General features: G+C 39.3%; 1 protein-coding gene across 1 annotated transcript; it reads right to left on the bottom strand.

The window, feature by feature from the left end:
- Positions 1-6: 6 nt before the first annotated feature.
- On the bottom strand, positions 7-15500 carry LOC128703563 (uncharacterized). Its single transcript, XM_070101114.1, has 4 exons — positions 15265-15500; positions 13656-13733; positions 9114-9169; positions 7-40 (listed from the first exon to the last, which is right to left on the bottom strand). Exons 1-4 carry the CDS (start codon positions 15394-15396, stop codon positions 7-9), a joined length of 300 nt encoding a protein of 99 aa, XP_069957215.1. The 5' UTR covers positions 15397-15500.
- Positions 15501-16732: the final 1232 nt, after the last annotated feature.

Raw genomic sequence — 16732 nt, 5'->3', positions numbered from 1 at the left:
TTATTATCACACTGGCCGATTTCCACCAAGGCAGGGTGGCCTGAAAAAGAAAACCTTTCACCATTATTCACTCCATCACTGTCTTGCCAGAAGGGTGCTTTACACTACAGTTTTTAAACTGCAACATTAACACCCCTCCTTCAGAGTGCAGGCACTGTACTTCCCATCTCCAGGACTCAAGTTCGGCCTGCCGGTTTCCCTGAACCCCTTCATAAATGTTACTTTGCTCACACTCCAACAGCACGTCAAGTATTAAAAACCATTTGTCTCCATTCACTCCTATCAAACATGCTCACGCATGCCTGCTGGAAGTCCAAGCCCCTCGCACACAAAACCTCCTTCACCCCCTCCCTCCAACCTTTCCTAGGCCGACCCCTACCCCGCCTTCCTTCCACTACAGACTGATACACTCTTGAAGTCACTCTGTTTCGCTCCATTCTCTCTACATGTCCGAACCACCTCAACAACCCTTCCTCAGCCCTCTGGAAAACAGTTTTGGTAATCCCGCACCTCCTCCTAACTTCCAAACTATGAATTCTCTGCATTATATTCATACCACACATTGCCCTCAGACATGACATCTCCACTGCCTCCAGCCTTCTCCTCGCTGCAACATTAATTACCCATGCTTCACACCCATATAAGAGCGTTGGTAAAACTATACTCTCATACATTCCCCTCTTTGCCTCCAAGGACAAAGTTCTTTGTCTCCACAGACTCCTAAGTGCACCACTCACCCTTTTCCCTTCATCAATTCCACGATTCACCTCATCTTTCACAGACCCATCCGCTGACACGTCCACTCCCAAATATCTGAATACATTCACCTCCTCCATACTCTCCCTCCAATCTGATATCCAATCTTTCATCACCTAATCTTTTTGTTATCCTCATAACCTTACTCTTTCCTGTATTCACTTTTAATTTTCTTCTTTTGCACACCCTACCAAATTCATCCACCAATCTCTGCAACTTCTCTTCAGAATCTCCCAAGAGCACAGTGTCATCAGCAATGAGCAACTGTGACAACTCCCACTTTATGTGTGATTCTTTATCTTTTAACTCCACGCCTCTTGCCAAGACCCTCACATTTACTTCTCTTACAACCCCATCTATAAATATATTAAACAACCACAGTGACATCACACATCCTTGTCTAAGGCCTACTTTTACTGGGAAATAATTTCCCTCTTTCCTACATACTCTAACTTGAACCTCACTATCCTCGTAAAAACTCTTCACTGCTTTCAGTAACCTATCTCCTACACCATACACCTGCAACATCTGCCACATTGCCCCCCTATCCACCCTGTCATACGCCTTTTCCAAATCCATAAATGCCACAAAGACCTCTTTAGCCTTATCTAAAATACTGTTCACTTATATGTTTCACTGTAAACACCTGGTCCACACACCCCCTACCTTTCCTAAAGCCTCCTTGTTCATCTGCTATCCTATTCTCCGTCTTACTCTTAATTCTTTCAATAATAACTCTACCATACACTTTACCAGGTATACTCAACAGACTTATCCCCCCATAATTTTTGCACTCTCTTTTGTCCCCTTTGCCTTTATACAAAGGAACTATGCATACTCTCTGCCAATCCCTAAGTACCTTACCCTCTTCCATACATTTACTAAATAATATATATATATATATATATATATATATATATATATATATATATATATATATATATATTACCTGGAGTTTACCTGGAGAGAGTTTCGGGGGTCAATGCCCCCGCGGCCCGGTCTGTGACCAGGCCTCCTGGTGGATCAGCGCCTGATCAACCAGGCTGTTGCTGCTGGCTGCACGCAAACCAACGTACGAGCCACAGCCCGGCTGATCAGGAACTGACTTTAGGTGCTTGTCCAGTGCCAGCTTGAAGACTGCCAGGGGTCTGTTGGTAATCCCCCTTATGTGTGCTGGGAGGCAGTTGAACAGTCTCGGGCCCCTGACACTTACTGTATATATTGTATATATATTGTATATATATATATAATATATATATATAATGTATATATATATATAATATATATATATATATTTTTTTTTTTTTTTTTTTTTTTTTTTTTCAACAAGTCGGCCGTCTCCCACCGAGGCAGGGTGACCCAAAAAAGAAAGAAAATCCCCAAAAAGAAAATACTTTCATCATCATTCAACACTTTCACCACACTCGCACATTATCACTGTTTTTGCAGAGGTGCTCAGAATACAACAGTCTAGAAGCATAAACATATAAAGATACACAACATATCCCTCCAAACTGCCAATATCCCAAACCCCTCCTTTAAAGTGCAGGCATTGTACTTCCCATTTCCAGGACTCAAGTCCGACTATATGAAAATAACCGGTTTCCCCGAATCCCTTCACTAAATATTACCCTGCTCACACTCCAACAGATCGTCAGGTCCCAAGTACCATTCGTCTCCATTCACTCCTATCTAACACGCTCACGCACGCTTGCTGGAAGTCCAAGCCCCTTACCCACAAAACCTCCTTTACCCCCTCTCTCCAACCCTTTTGAGGACGACCCCTACCCCGCCTTCCTTCCCCTATAGATTTATATGCTTTCCATGTCATTCTACTGTGATCCATTCTCTCTAAATGACCAAACCACCTCAACAACCCCTCTTCTGCCCTCTGACTAATACTTTTATTAACTCCACACCTTCTCCTAATTTCCACACTCCGAATTTTCTGCATAATATTTACACCACACATTGCCCTTAAACAGGACATCTCCGCTGCCTCCAACCGTCTCCTCGCTGCTGCATTTACCACCCAAGCTTCACACCCATATAAGAGTGTTGGTACTACTATACTTTCATACATTCCCTTCTTTGCCTCCATAGATAACGTTTTTTGACTCCACATATACCTCAACGCACCACTCACCTTTTTTCCCTCATCAATTCTATGATTAACCTCATCCTTCATAAATCCATCCGCCGACACGTCAACTCCCAAGTATCTGAAAACATTCACTTCTTCCATACTCCTCCTCCCCAATTTGATATCCAATTTTTCTTTATCTAAATCATTTGACACCCTCATCACCTTACTCTTTTCTATGTTCACTTTCAACTTTCTACCTTTACACACATTCCCAAACTCATCCACTAACCTTTGCAATTTTTCTTTAGAATCTCCCATAAGCACAGTATCATCAGCAAAAAGTAACTGTGTCAATTCCCATTTTGAATTTGATTCCCCATAATTTAATCCCACCCCTCTCCCAAACACCCTAGCATTTACTTCCTTTACAACCCCATCTATAAATATATTAAACAACCATGGTGACATTACACATCCCTGTCTAAGACCTACTTTTACCGGGAAGTAGTCTCCCTCTCTTCTACACACCCTAACCTGAGCCTCACTATCCTCATAAAAACTCTTTACAGCATTTAATAACTTACCACCTATTCCATATACTTGCAACATCTGCCACATTGCTCCTCTATCCACTCTATCATATGCCTTTTCTAAATCCATAAATGCAATAAAAACTTCCCTATCTTTATCTAAATACTGTTCACATATATGCTTCAATGTAAACACCTGATCTACACATCCCCTACCCACTCTAAAACCTCCTTGCTCATCCGCAATCCTACATTCTGTCTTACCTCTAATTCTTTCAATTATAACCCTACCGTACACTTTTCCTGGTATACTCAGTAAGCTTATTCCTCTATAATTTTTACAGTCTCTTTTGTCCCCTTTCCCTTTATATAAAGGGACTATACATGCTCTCTGCCAATCCCTAGGTACCTTCCCCTCTTTCATACATTTATTAAACAAAAGTACCAACCACTCCAACACTATATCCCCCCCTGCTTTTAACATTTCTGTCATGATCCCATCAGTTCCAGCTGCTTTACCCCCTTTCACTTTACGTAATGCCTCACGTACCTCCCCCACACTTACATTCTGCTCTTCTTCACTCCTAAAAGATGGTATACCTCCCTGACCAGTGCATGAAATTACTGCCTCTGTTTCTTCCTTAACATTTAAAAGTTCCTCAAAATATTCTCGCCATCTACCCAATACCTCCATCTCCCCATCTACTAACTCCCCTACATATATATATATATATATATATATATATATATATATATATATATATATATATATATATATATATATATATATATATATATATATATATATATATATATATATATATATATATATATATATATATATATATATATATATATATATATATATATATATATATATATATATATATATATATATATATATATATATATATATATATATATATATATATATATATATATATATATATATATATATTATATATATATATATATATATATATATATATATATATATATATATATATATATATATATATATATATATATATATATATATATATATATATATATATATATATATATATATATATATATATATATATATATATATATATATATATATAAAATATATATATATATATATATATATATATTATATATTTTTTTTTTTTTTTTTTTTATTTTTTTTTTTTTGTTATTATCACACTGGCCGATTCCCACCAAGGCAGGGTGGCCCGAAAAAGAAAAACTTTCACCATCATTCACTCCATCACTGTCTTGCCAGAAGGGTGCTTTACACTACAGTTTTTAAACTGCAACATTAACACCCCTCCTTCAGAGTGCAGGCACTGTACTTCCCATCTCCAGGACTCAAGTCCGGCCTGCCGGTTTCCCTGAATCCCTTCATAAATGTTACTTTGCTCACACTCCAACAGCACGTCAAGTATTAAAAACCATTTGTCTCCATTCACTCCTATCAAACACGCTCAAGCATGCCTGCTGGAAGTCCAAGCCCCTCGCACACAAAACCTCCTTTACCCCCTCCCTCCAACCCTTCCTAGGCCGACCCCTACCCCGCCTTCCTTCCACTACAGACTGATACACTCTTGAAGTCATTCTGTTTCGCTCCATTCTCTCTACATGTCCGAACCACCTCAACAACCCTTCCTCAGCCCTCTGGACAACAGTTTTGGTAATCCCGCACCTCCTCCTAACTTCCAAACTACGAATTCTCTGCATTATATTCACACCACACATTGCCCTCAGACATGACATCTCCACTGACTCCAGCCTTCTCCTCGCTGCAACATTCATCACCCACGCTTCACACCCATATAAGAGCGTTGGTAAAACTATACTCTCATACATTCCCCTCTTTGCCTCCAAGGACAAAGTTCTTTGTCTCCACAGACTCCTAAGTGCACCACTCACTCTTTTTCCCTCATCAATTCTATGATTCATATATATATATATATTATATATATATATATATATATATATATATGTAAATATATATATATATATATACATGTATATATATATATATATTATGGTAGTAGGTTGGTAGACAGCAACCACCCAGGGAGGTACTACCGTCCTGCCAAGTGAGTGTAAAACGAAGCCTGTGATTGTTTTACATGATGGTAGGATTGCTGATGTCTTTTGTCTGTCTCATAAATATGCAAGATTACAGGCATGTCTTGCTACTTCTACTTACACTTAGGTCACACTACAAATACATGTACACATTTATTTATACACACTCATCTGAGTTTTCTTTGATTTTATCTTAATAGTTCTTGGTCTTATTAATTTTCCTTTTATATCCATGGGGAAGTGGAATAAGAATCTTTCCTCCGTAAGCCATGCGTGTTGTAAAAGTCAACTGAAATGCCGGGAACAATGGGCTAGTAACCCCTTTTCCTGTAAAGATTACTAAAAAGATAAGAAGAAGAAAATTGTCAAAGTGGGAAGTCTGAATGTGCGTGGATGTTGTGCAGATGATAAGAAAGAGATGATTGTGGATGTTATGAATGAGAAGAAGCTGGATGTCCTGGCTTTAAGTGAAACAAAGCTGAAGGGGGTGGGAGAGTTTCAGTGGAGAGGAATAAATGGGATTAGGTCAGGGGTTTCAAATAGAGTTAGAGCTAAAGAAGGAGTAGCAATAATGTTGAAGGATAAGCTATGGCAGGAAAAGAGGGACTATAAATGTATTAATTCAAGGATTATGTGGAGTAAAATAAAGATTGGATGTGAAAAGTGGGTTATAATAAGCGTGTATGCACCTGGAGAAGAGAGAAGTGTAGAGGAGAGAGAGAGATTTTGGGAAATGTTGAGTGAATGCGTGGGGAGTTTTGAATCAAGTGTGAGAGTAATGGTGGTTGGGGATTTCAATGCTAAAGTGGGTAAAAATGTTATGGAAGGAGTAGTAGGTAAATTTGGGGTGCCAGGGGTAAATGTAAATGGGGAGCCTTTAATTGAGCTATGTGTAGAAAGAAATTTGGTAATAAGTAATACATATTTTATGAAAAAGAGGATAAATAAATATACAAGGTATGATGTAGCACGTAATGAAAGTAGTTTATTAGATTATGTATTGGTGGATAAAAGGTTGATGGGTAGGCTCCAGGATGTACATGTTTATAGAGGGGCAACTGATATATCGGATCATTATTTAGTTGTAGCTACAGTTAGAGTAAGAGGTAGATGGGAAAAGAGGAAGGTGGCAACAACAAGTAAGAGGGAGGTGAAAGTGTATAAACTAAGGGAGGAGGAAGTTCGGGTGAGATATAAGCGACTATTGGCAGAAAGGTGGGCTAGTGCAAAGATGAGTAGTGGGGGGGTTGAAGAGGGATGGAATAGTTTTAAAAATGCAGTATTAGAATGTGGGGCAGAAGTTTGTGGTTATAGGAGGGTGGGGGCAGGAGGAAAGAGGAGTGATTGGTGGAATGATGAAGTAAAGGGTGTGATAAAAGAGAAAAAGGTAGCTTATGAGAGGTTTTTACAAAGCAGAAGTGTTATAAGAAGAGCAGAGTATATGGAGAGTAAAAGAAAGGTAAAGAGAGTGGTGAGAGAGTGCAAAAGGAGAGCAGATGATAGAGTGGGAGAGGCACTGTCAAGAAATTTTAATGAAAATAAGAAAAAATTTTGGAGTGAGTTAAACAAGTTAAGAAAGCCTAGGGAAAATATGGATTTGTCAGTTAAAAACAGAGTAGGGGAGTTAGTAGATGGGGAGATGGAGGTATTGGGTAGATGGCGAGAATATTTTGAGGAACTTTTAAATGTTAAGGAAGAAACAGAGGCAGTAATTTCATGCACTGGTCAGGGAGGTATACCATCTTTTAGGAGTGAAGAAGAGCAGAATGTAAGTGTGGGGGAGGTACGTGAGGCATTACGTAAAATGAAAGGGGGTAAAGCAGCTGGAACTGATGGGATCATGACAGAAATGTTAAAAGCAGGGGGGGATATAGTGTTGGAGTGGTTGGTACTTTTGTTTAATAAATGTATGAAAGAGGGGAAGGTACCTAGGGATTGGCAGAGAGCATGTATAGTCCCTTTATATAAAGGGAAAGGGGACAAAAAGAGACTGTAAAAATTATAGAGGAATAAGCTTACTGAGTATACCAGGAAAAGTGTACGGTAGGGTTATAATTGAAAGAATTAGAGGTAAGACAGAATGTAGGATTGCGGATGAGCAAGGAGGTTTTAGAGTGGGTAGGGGATGTGTAGATCAGGTGTTTACATTGAAGCATATATGTGAACAGTATTTAGATAAAGATAGGGAAGTTTTTATTGCATTTATGGATTTAGAAAAGGCATATGATAGAGTGGATAGAGGAGCAATGTGGCAGATGTTGCAAGTATATGGAATAGGTGGTAAGTTATTAAATGCTGTAAAGAGTTTTTATGAGGATAGTGAGGCTCAGGTTAGGGTGTGTAGAAGATAGGGAGACTACTTCCCGGTAAAAGTAGGTCTTAGACAGGGATGTGTAATGTCACCATGGTTGTTTAATATATTTATAGATGGGGTTGTAAAGGAAGTAAATGCTAGGGTGTTTGGGAGAGGGGTGGGATTAAATTATGGGGAATCAAATTCAAAATGGGAATTGACACAGTTACTTTTTGCTGATGATACTGTGCTTATGGGAGATTCTAAAGAAAAATTGCAAAGGTTAGTGGATGAGTTTGGGAATGTGTGTAAAGGTAGAAAGTTGAAAGTGAACATAGAAAAGAGTAAGGTGATGAGGGTGTCAAATGATTTAGTTAAAGAAAAATTGGATATCAAATTGGGGAGGAGGAGTATGGAAGAAGTGAATGTTTTCAGATACTTGGGAGTTGACGTGTCGGCGGATGGATTTATGAAGGATGAGGTTAATCATAGAATTGATGAGGGAAAAAAGGTGAGTGGTGCGTTGAGGTATATGTGGAGTCAAAAAACGTTATCTATGGAGGCAAAGAAGGGAATGTATGAAAGTATAGTAGTACCAACACTCTTATATGGGTGTGAAGCTTGGGTGGTAAATGCAGCAGCGAGGAGACGGTTGGAGGCAGTGGAGATGTCCTGTTTAAGGGCAATGTGTGGTGTAAATATTATGCAGAAAATTCGGAGTGTGGAAATTAGGAAAAGGTGTGGAGTTAATAAAAGTATTAGTCAGAGGGCAGAAGAGGGGTTGTTGAGGTGGTTTGGTCATTTAGAGAGAATGGATCAAAGTAGAATGACATGGAAAGCATATAAATCTATAGGGGAAGGAAGGCGGGGTAGGGGTCGTCCTCGAAAGGGTTGGAGAGAGGGGGTAAAGGAGGTTTTGTGGGTAAGGGGCTTGGACTTCCAGCAAGCGTGCGTGAGCGTGTTAGATAGGAGTGAATGGAGATGAATGGTACTTGGGACCTGACGATCTGTTGGAGTGTGAGCAGGGTAATATTTAGTGAAGGGATTCAGGGAAACCAGTTATTTTCATATAGTCGGACTTGAGTCCTGGAAATGGGAAATACAATGCCTGCACTTTAAAGGAGGGGTTTGGGATATTGGCAGTTTGGAGGGATATGTTGTGTATCTTTATATGTGTATGCTTCTAGACTGTTGTATTCTGAGCACCTCTGCAAAAACAGTGATAATGTGCGAGTGTGGTGAAAGTGTTGAATGATGATGAAAGTATTTTCTTTTTGGGGATTTTCTTTCTTTTTTTGGGTCACCCTGCCTCGGTGGGAGACGGCCAACTTGAAAAAAAAAAAAAATATATATATATATATATATATACTCATCATTACTGGATGACTGAGCAGCAGTGATGTCACTTCTCTTGCACAGATCATGCTGAAACAATTGGTACATATAGTTCTGTAAGCACTTTTACACAAACACATTACACTAAAAGAATCATGGAAGCTGGATGTGTTTTGGTCCATCTTTAATTCTTGTTAATTTACAAGTTTCACTTGCAATTTGCAGTTAATTAATTGCAAATACTGTACCACAGCTCCAGAAACAGTATTCTGACTAATTTTAGTACTAGCCCTGTCACTGTACTACATACACCATGCTCAAAAAAGACAAAATAAGGCTCGTGCAGAAATTCACTGCTGTTGAAAGATAACTAATAATAAATAAATAATTTTATGAAGGGATTCAGGGAAGCCGGAGAGCCAGACTTAAGTCCTGGATTCGGGAAGTACAGTGCCTGCAATCTGAAGGAGGGGTGATATGTTGCAGTTTTTTTTTTAACTGTAGTGTTGGCATTCCTCTAGCAAGACAGTGATGCAATGAATGATGGTGAAAGCATTTCTTCTTTTTTTGATCACCTTGCCTTGGTGGGAAATGGCCGATGTGTTAATAAAAAATAAATATAGTGCCTTTCCTTTTTTCCTATGTTTTTATATCATTTCCCTCCCCCCTTTCTTTCTTTTTACTTAATCACTGGAACATCTGTTCTGCATTTTTTAGTTTCTCAGCAAAAGCAATTACAGTACAGACAGGCCCCGCTTATACAGCACCTTAGATTCCAGGCTACTGCTGTAAAGTGAAAATTGCTGTAAAATGAAGCATAGCCTTTTTTTCACTTTCAAATGAATATAAAAAGCCTGATAACATGTTTGCACTATCAAATACTAAGTAAGCAATAGAGTTAGGCCTAAAAAATGCACATACGTACAGTACACATATTACTTAAAATATTTTCATCCTTAGCTTATAGTGAGTGGTGAATATATTTCTTGAAAGAAGTCTGAATTAATGAACCATACCCCCGGCCGGGATTGAACCCGCGGTCATAGTCTCAAAACTCCAGCCCGTCGCGTTAGCCACTAGACCAGCTAGCCACAATAAGATTCATCCAACTAGGTATATTTCTACACCATAGGAAGGTTAGCACAGGCACCACTGTGACCACAAATGCAAGTTTTTACAGACAAATCTCCAGCTAGCGTGGCCGTGGAGATTCGTCTGTAAAAACTTGCATTTGTGGTCACAGTGGTGCCTGTGCTAACCTTCCTATGGTGTAGAAATATACCTAGTTGGATGAATCTTATTGTGGCTAGCTGGTCTAGTGGCTAACGCGACGGGCTGGAGTTTTGAGACTATGACCGCGGGTTCAATCCCGGCCGGGGGTATGGTTCATTAATTCAGACTTCTTTCAAGAAATATATTCACCACTCACTATAAGCTAAGGATGAAAATATTTTAAGTAATATGTGTACTGTACGTATGTGCATTTTTTAGGCCTAACTCTATTGCTTACTTAGTATATGATAGTGCAAACATGTTATCAGGCTTTTTATATTCATTTGAAAGTGAAAAAAAGGCTATGCTTCATTTTACAGCAATTTTCACTTTACAGCAGTAGCCTGGAATCTAAGGTGCTGTATAAGCGGGGCCTGTCTGTACTGTAATTGTTTTTGCTGAGAAACTAAAAAATGCAGAACAGATGTTCCAGTGATTAAGTAAAAAGAAAGAAAGGGGGGAGGGAAATGATATAAAAACATAGGAAAAAAGGAAAGGCACTATATTTATTTTTTATTAACACATCGGCCATTTCCCACCAAGTTTTGAGACTCTATGACCGCGGGTTCAATCCCGGCCGGGGGTATGGTTTGTTTGCAATCGTGTCATTACGATTACTGAATTAATGAAGAATGGCTATAACTAAAAAACCACTCCACTAGCAAAATGCTGTAAAGTGAAGCTCTGCAAAGCAAAGCGCTGTAAAGCCGGGCCCTCTTGTACTTTGCTGATATAAATGCCAAGATAACATGAAGAGTTGTTTGCCATATTCTATAAGAGAGCCTTCAACTGGCCATGGGGGTTATATAAGGTATCAGTGACATTATGCCCATGGCTCAACTGGTTGTGGTCAGGCCCTGATCCACCGCAAGACCTGGTCATGGACTAGGGTACAAGGGTGCTGACCCCCAGAACACCCTCCAAGTATACTCCAGGTCTCAGCTCACAACCGAGGGAGTGGGGGTTGGTCTCCAGAAGAGTGGAACTACCAGGCATGCTTCTTTACACCTATTGCCCCTGTTCACCCAAAATTAAGCTGACAGTATCTTTCTGTTAGCCAACTGTTGTGCAGTTGCATCCTAGGGAGAGGATTAAACGACCAAAAGGAAATAAACCAGTCTGATATCAGTGGCTTTGTTAGGTTGGCTTTGTTCTCCATAATACATTGCATAATTAGTGGCTTCCTTCTGTGCTTTTAAGCATTTTTTTACAGGACTGAAGAACAATAAAAACTGAAAACAGAAACCAAGAGACAACTGAAACATAAATAAAACTTACCTTTTTATGACATATTGAATGTTAACAAATTGTATCTTAGTGCCTGGTGGAAAAAAAACACAACACTCCTATGTTTCTATAAACTTACTGTATTTACATAATTTATTTCCTGAAGTCTAAACTTCTATACTGTCTACAAGAGTTTTCTACTGTATTTGATGCACTTTCTGTTCTGCATAAACAGGAGCTTTCCACAAAGTTTGTAATACATGTCACCAAATTTTGTAACAAATGTATAGTATTATTTTTGTGCTTCTAATAGATCTGGCAATAATTTGAGTACAGTGGAACCCCAGTTTTCGTCTGGTCTGGTTAACATACAATTCAGTTTTCGACCACTTTTTTTTGGCAAAATTTTCCCCCCATTTTCGTACATCCACTCGGAAATCGTCCGTACCAGACACGTCCGCCTGCTCACAGGACGCAGCAGCTCATATGTTCGTGACTCAGTCTGCCTTTGTTACTCGTAGAGGGTGGTAGTGGTTGTGATGGTGGTAGAGGGTGGTAATGATGGTGGTAGAGGTTGGTAGTGATGGTGGTAGAGGTTGGTAGTGATGGTGGTAGAGGTTGGTAGTGATGGTGGTAGAGGGTGGTAGCTATGGTGGTAGAGGGTGGTAGCTATGGTGGTAGAGGGTTGTAGCTATGGTGGTAGAGGGTGGTAGCTATGGTGGTAGAGGGTGGTAGCTATGGTGGTAGAGGGTTGTAGCTATGGTGGTAGAGGGTGGTAGCTATGGTGGTAGAGGGTGGTAGCTATGGTGGTAGAGGGTGGTAGCTATGGTGGTAGAGGGTGGTAGCTATGGTGGTAGAGGGTGGTAGCTATGGTGGTAGAGGGTGGTAGCTATGGTGGTAGAGGGTGGTAGCTATGGTGGTAGAAGGTGGTAGTGATGGTGGTACAGGGTGGTTGTTATGGTGGGAAAAGGTGGTAGTGGTTGTGATGGTGGTAGAGGATGGTCGTGATTGTGGTAGAGGGTGGTAGTGATGGCGGTAGAGATAACCTCTCCTCTCTCTCCCCTCCTCGTCATCTTCCATATGCCAACAAGAGTCTTCAATAAAGGTAAAAGTGATTTAAATGTTCATTTATCGATTTCTGTATGTAAAACTATAGTTATTCTCTATAAAATGTATTTTTTGTTAATATTTTTGGGTGTATGGAACGGATTAATTGGATTTACATTATTTCTTATGGGAAATATTACTTCAATATTCGTACCAATCAGTTTTCGGTCGACCTTCTGGAATGGATTAAAGAAAAAAACCGGGATTCCACTGTATTATGTCCTCAGTTATAGCATGTGGCAACTTGCATTTAACACTTATTTTTTTTATTGGCAAAGGTGATACATGAAGAGAAGCATTACTTTAATGAAACATGGGTAAATAGATACCACATGAGCCAGGATTTTTTTTTTATCTAGGAGAGACATGAGGCACATGATTTGACAAGATGTTGGAAGACCTTAATAAAATGTGGACTGTATGAAATTTAAAAGCTACATTTTGTGGTACTGATGTAAATGAGGTGTGACATATTCACTTTTAGCCACTTAGGACCACAGAGATAAGATAAGATTTCGTTCGGATTTTTAACCCCGGGGGGTTAGCCACCCAGGATAACCCAAGAAAGTCAGTGCGTCATCGAGGACTGTCTAACTTATTTCCATTGGGGTCCTTAATCTTGTCCCCCAGGATGCGACCCACACCAGTCGACCAACACCCAGGTACCTATTTGCTGCTAGGTGAACAGGACAACAGGTGTAAGGAAATGTGTCGAAATGTTTCCACCCGCCGGGAATCGAACCCGGGCCCTCAGTGTGTGAAGCAGGAGCTTTAGCCACCAGGCCACCGGGCAAGGTATTCAATCAAGGTAAGCAAGCAGTATACATGGTGTACAGAATTTTTCTCTGGTTATTATGTAAGGTAACGAGGTAGAAATAGTTACTGTACTGTATTAAGTTTGATACAAATCTTCCATAACATTTATGACAGGTTGTGATCAGCAAAACAAAGTACATGTAATTAAACTTACTGTCTTAGGCAGTCTTTTGGGAAGAGAAACATCTTTTGGTGAAGACCTGTGATGCTTTTCCCTAAGTTGCACCTGGTCCTGTGAAGGAATATTTATGAGTTTATAAACTAAAATGACACAAACTGCAGGGAGGGAATTACTTAAACTAAGTAAGTTTATTTAGGCAGAGGTACATGTAAGTATAATTATTATACAGTGTAAATTACCTACGATAACCCCAAAAAACCAAGTGATTTATGCCACAAGTGGACAATTTAATGAAAGTGCATACAGTAAATGATTAAGAGCATCCAATTTCTGTTAGAGAACACTATTGGACTGTTAGCCCCAAACGGTTAAAATCCCTGGATATCCTAAAAAAAAAAAAAGTAGCTTGTTTCCCCTGGGATCTTTGTGTCCTCTCTTCTAAGTTGCAAACCACTACAGATGACCAACTCTTACCCACTATTTAGGTATTTGGTGAAAGGTGAAGGGCAGAGGCTGGGTCCAATTATACCTAGGGACGATGGATCCAAATCTAATTTGTGCTCTGCTTTCACACTTTCACATAGGGTTTGCAGCCTGTTTCTGGTTGGATTGGGTCACAATGTTAGAACCATAAATATAAGATAAAAAACGATAAAAAATATATATAACGGTTGGGGCTGGAATCCATGGCAGGCGAGTGGTGAAACTCCAGAGGCAACTATACTGACCACTGTACCAGCTGGCCTGTGAGTTTTAGCACTCACCTGTTCTGTGATTTGCTTTCAATCATGATAATAAACATATTAAACTAAATAACTCATGTTAATTTTTTTTTTTTTTATTCGCCGGTATTCTCCCGGCCCGGGTCTTTTCCAAGTAGTGGTGACCCGGCCTTCGCTCCCTATCTGGGGAGTGTCTCGAGACTAAAGTCTCCCATGGGAGGAGGTACAGTACCTCCTCATCTTTGGGACCAAGTGTCCCCAGGCCTAGCCACATTCCCCGCCTCAAAGGGGCTCGTGGGGATGGCAGTCTTATGAGCTGCAGATGGTAGCAAGCTCAGGCTTTCATGTTAATATTTCGTGATTCACGATAAAAGAAAAGGTTCCGCGCGCATAGAAAACTGGCAGCCACAGCACATGGCTCATGTAAAAGTCAAATTTAAACTATTCAAGACTCCATCAACAGTCATCATTTGACTATTGTTACAAGTGCCATAATATAGTTAACGTGGGGCTGAAATACTAACCATTGATTGGCACCTGACATGCTGCATGTCCCAAATAAATGTATTATTTTTGGTAATATTGTAGGAAATAACAGTTCGTGCCTGGTTATAGATACCATGATTCTATAAAATAAAAAATCCGTGATATCTATAAAGGACATGTCCATATTAACCACAAATATTCCGCATTTTGGTTCGGACACGAAGGTGAACAATTTCATTGTTATTATTATTATAAAATGTATTATTATGGGGGAGAGCTAAACCCGTAGGATTATATAGCGCGTGGGGGAGGGGGTGGAAGGCACTCAGGCTCAATTCAGGGAACCAGAGCACATCCAATTCCCTAGATCAAGAGCCCCTCACCAGCATCAAGAACCCTCCCTTGAGAGGTTTTATAAAATGTAACCAACTCACAGTAAGGCTCCTGAAGGTCTTCAAGGTAGCTAGGTATCTCTTCTCCAGTTGATTAATAGATTCCTCAAACTTCCTATTCTTTGCCTTTTGCATCTCCTTCTCCTTCTTTAGTTTAAGCATTTCGTGAGACATTCAGGAAGTAAGATTACCAAAAAAATGAGAACAAAATATTTACGAGGCGCCATTACTTATATCTTCACGCTTTTCCAAATTCTCCATACTTCTTGGTTGTGTAATGTCTAAATTATTGGCTGTTTTTTGTTACCAGTGGCTCTTATATTTCACATCTTGTTAGCAGAACAAGTATAAAAGTAGATAATCATGTTCTTCAGTTAAACCTTAAAAATAAAAGTAAAATATGCCACGGTTGTAACAATTTATAAATAATTCACAAACTGGAAATTGAAGCTAAAGATTTTGGTCAGTCCTCAGCCATTATGAAGTTGAGAGATAAAGAAAATGAGAGGAAGCAAGAAGTTTGGTCTTGTCTTTTTGCTAATTTAAGTCAGGGAGAAGCATATGACAGGAGCTTTAATCATATATGAGGACGACAGGCTGATCTGGAAATACTCAAGGTACCTAATGAATGTAGCGACAGAAAGGGAAGAGAATGATTTTTTATTTCTTTAGCTAACACACATGTAAATATAAATAACTCATTTTACCTTATTCCTAGTATATCTCCTTTATAGTAAAATAATAAGATATTATCTCCTTTCTAGTATAATAAAGTATTAAAAGGACCCCAATGGAAATAAGTCACTGACTTTTTTTGGGTTATCCCAGGTTCTCCACACATGCTGCTATGTATGATAATCTATGTAACTATTTATGTATACCTGAATAAACTTACATGTTGTGGTCGGAAAAGCGGCAGGTACAATTTAATGTTAACTGTCAGAGTCTAATCCTTGGAAATGAAAATACCAGGACACCTACAAACTAAATAATATACATCTTAATCAAACCAAATGTGAAAAAGATCTGGAGTTTTATTTAACAAAGTCTAAAGCTATAACCTTACCAGCAGAGCTGTGGCTCGTACGTTGGATTGCGTGCAGCCAGCAGTAACAGCCTGGTTGATCAGGCTCTGATCCACCAGGAGGCCTGATCACAGACCGGGCCGCGGGGGCGTTGACCCCCGGAACTCTCTCCAGGTAAACTTGAGGTATAATGTTTGCAATAAAACTAATAGGCGTCTTGGCTTAATAACAAAAACTGTAAATACTACAAAACCTTATTTTGATTATGCAACTCAGTTTTGGTCTCCATATTACACAATAAATATAAATGTCACGAAAAACGCCAAGTTGACATAGTTAATTCAGTAAATAAGATACCTTCACTATTGCTTTCCAGGTACACTGAAAGCATTTAATTTTTGGAACAGCGTAGAATTAGAGGAAGGATAGGACTGAAGTATACAAGCAGAAAAAAACGTAATTAATATGCTGAAAATATCTGACCA

Source organism: Cherax quadricarinatus, chromosome 76 (genome assembly GCF_038502225.1).
Source record: "Cherax quadricarinatus isolate ZL_2023a chromosome 76, ASM3850222v1, whole genome shotgun sequence".
NCBI classification, from domain to species: domain Eukaryota; kingdom Metazoa; phylum Arthropoda; class Malacostraca; order Decapoda; family Parastacidae; genus Cherax; species Cherax quadricarinatus.
The sequence above is the reverse complement of the archived record's forward strand: the minus strand, read 5'-3'. Positions and strand labels throughout refer to the sequence as shown.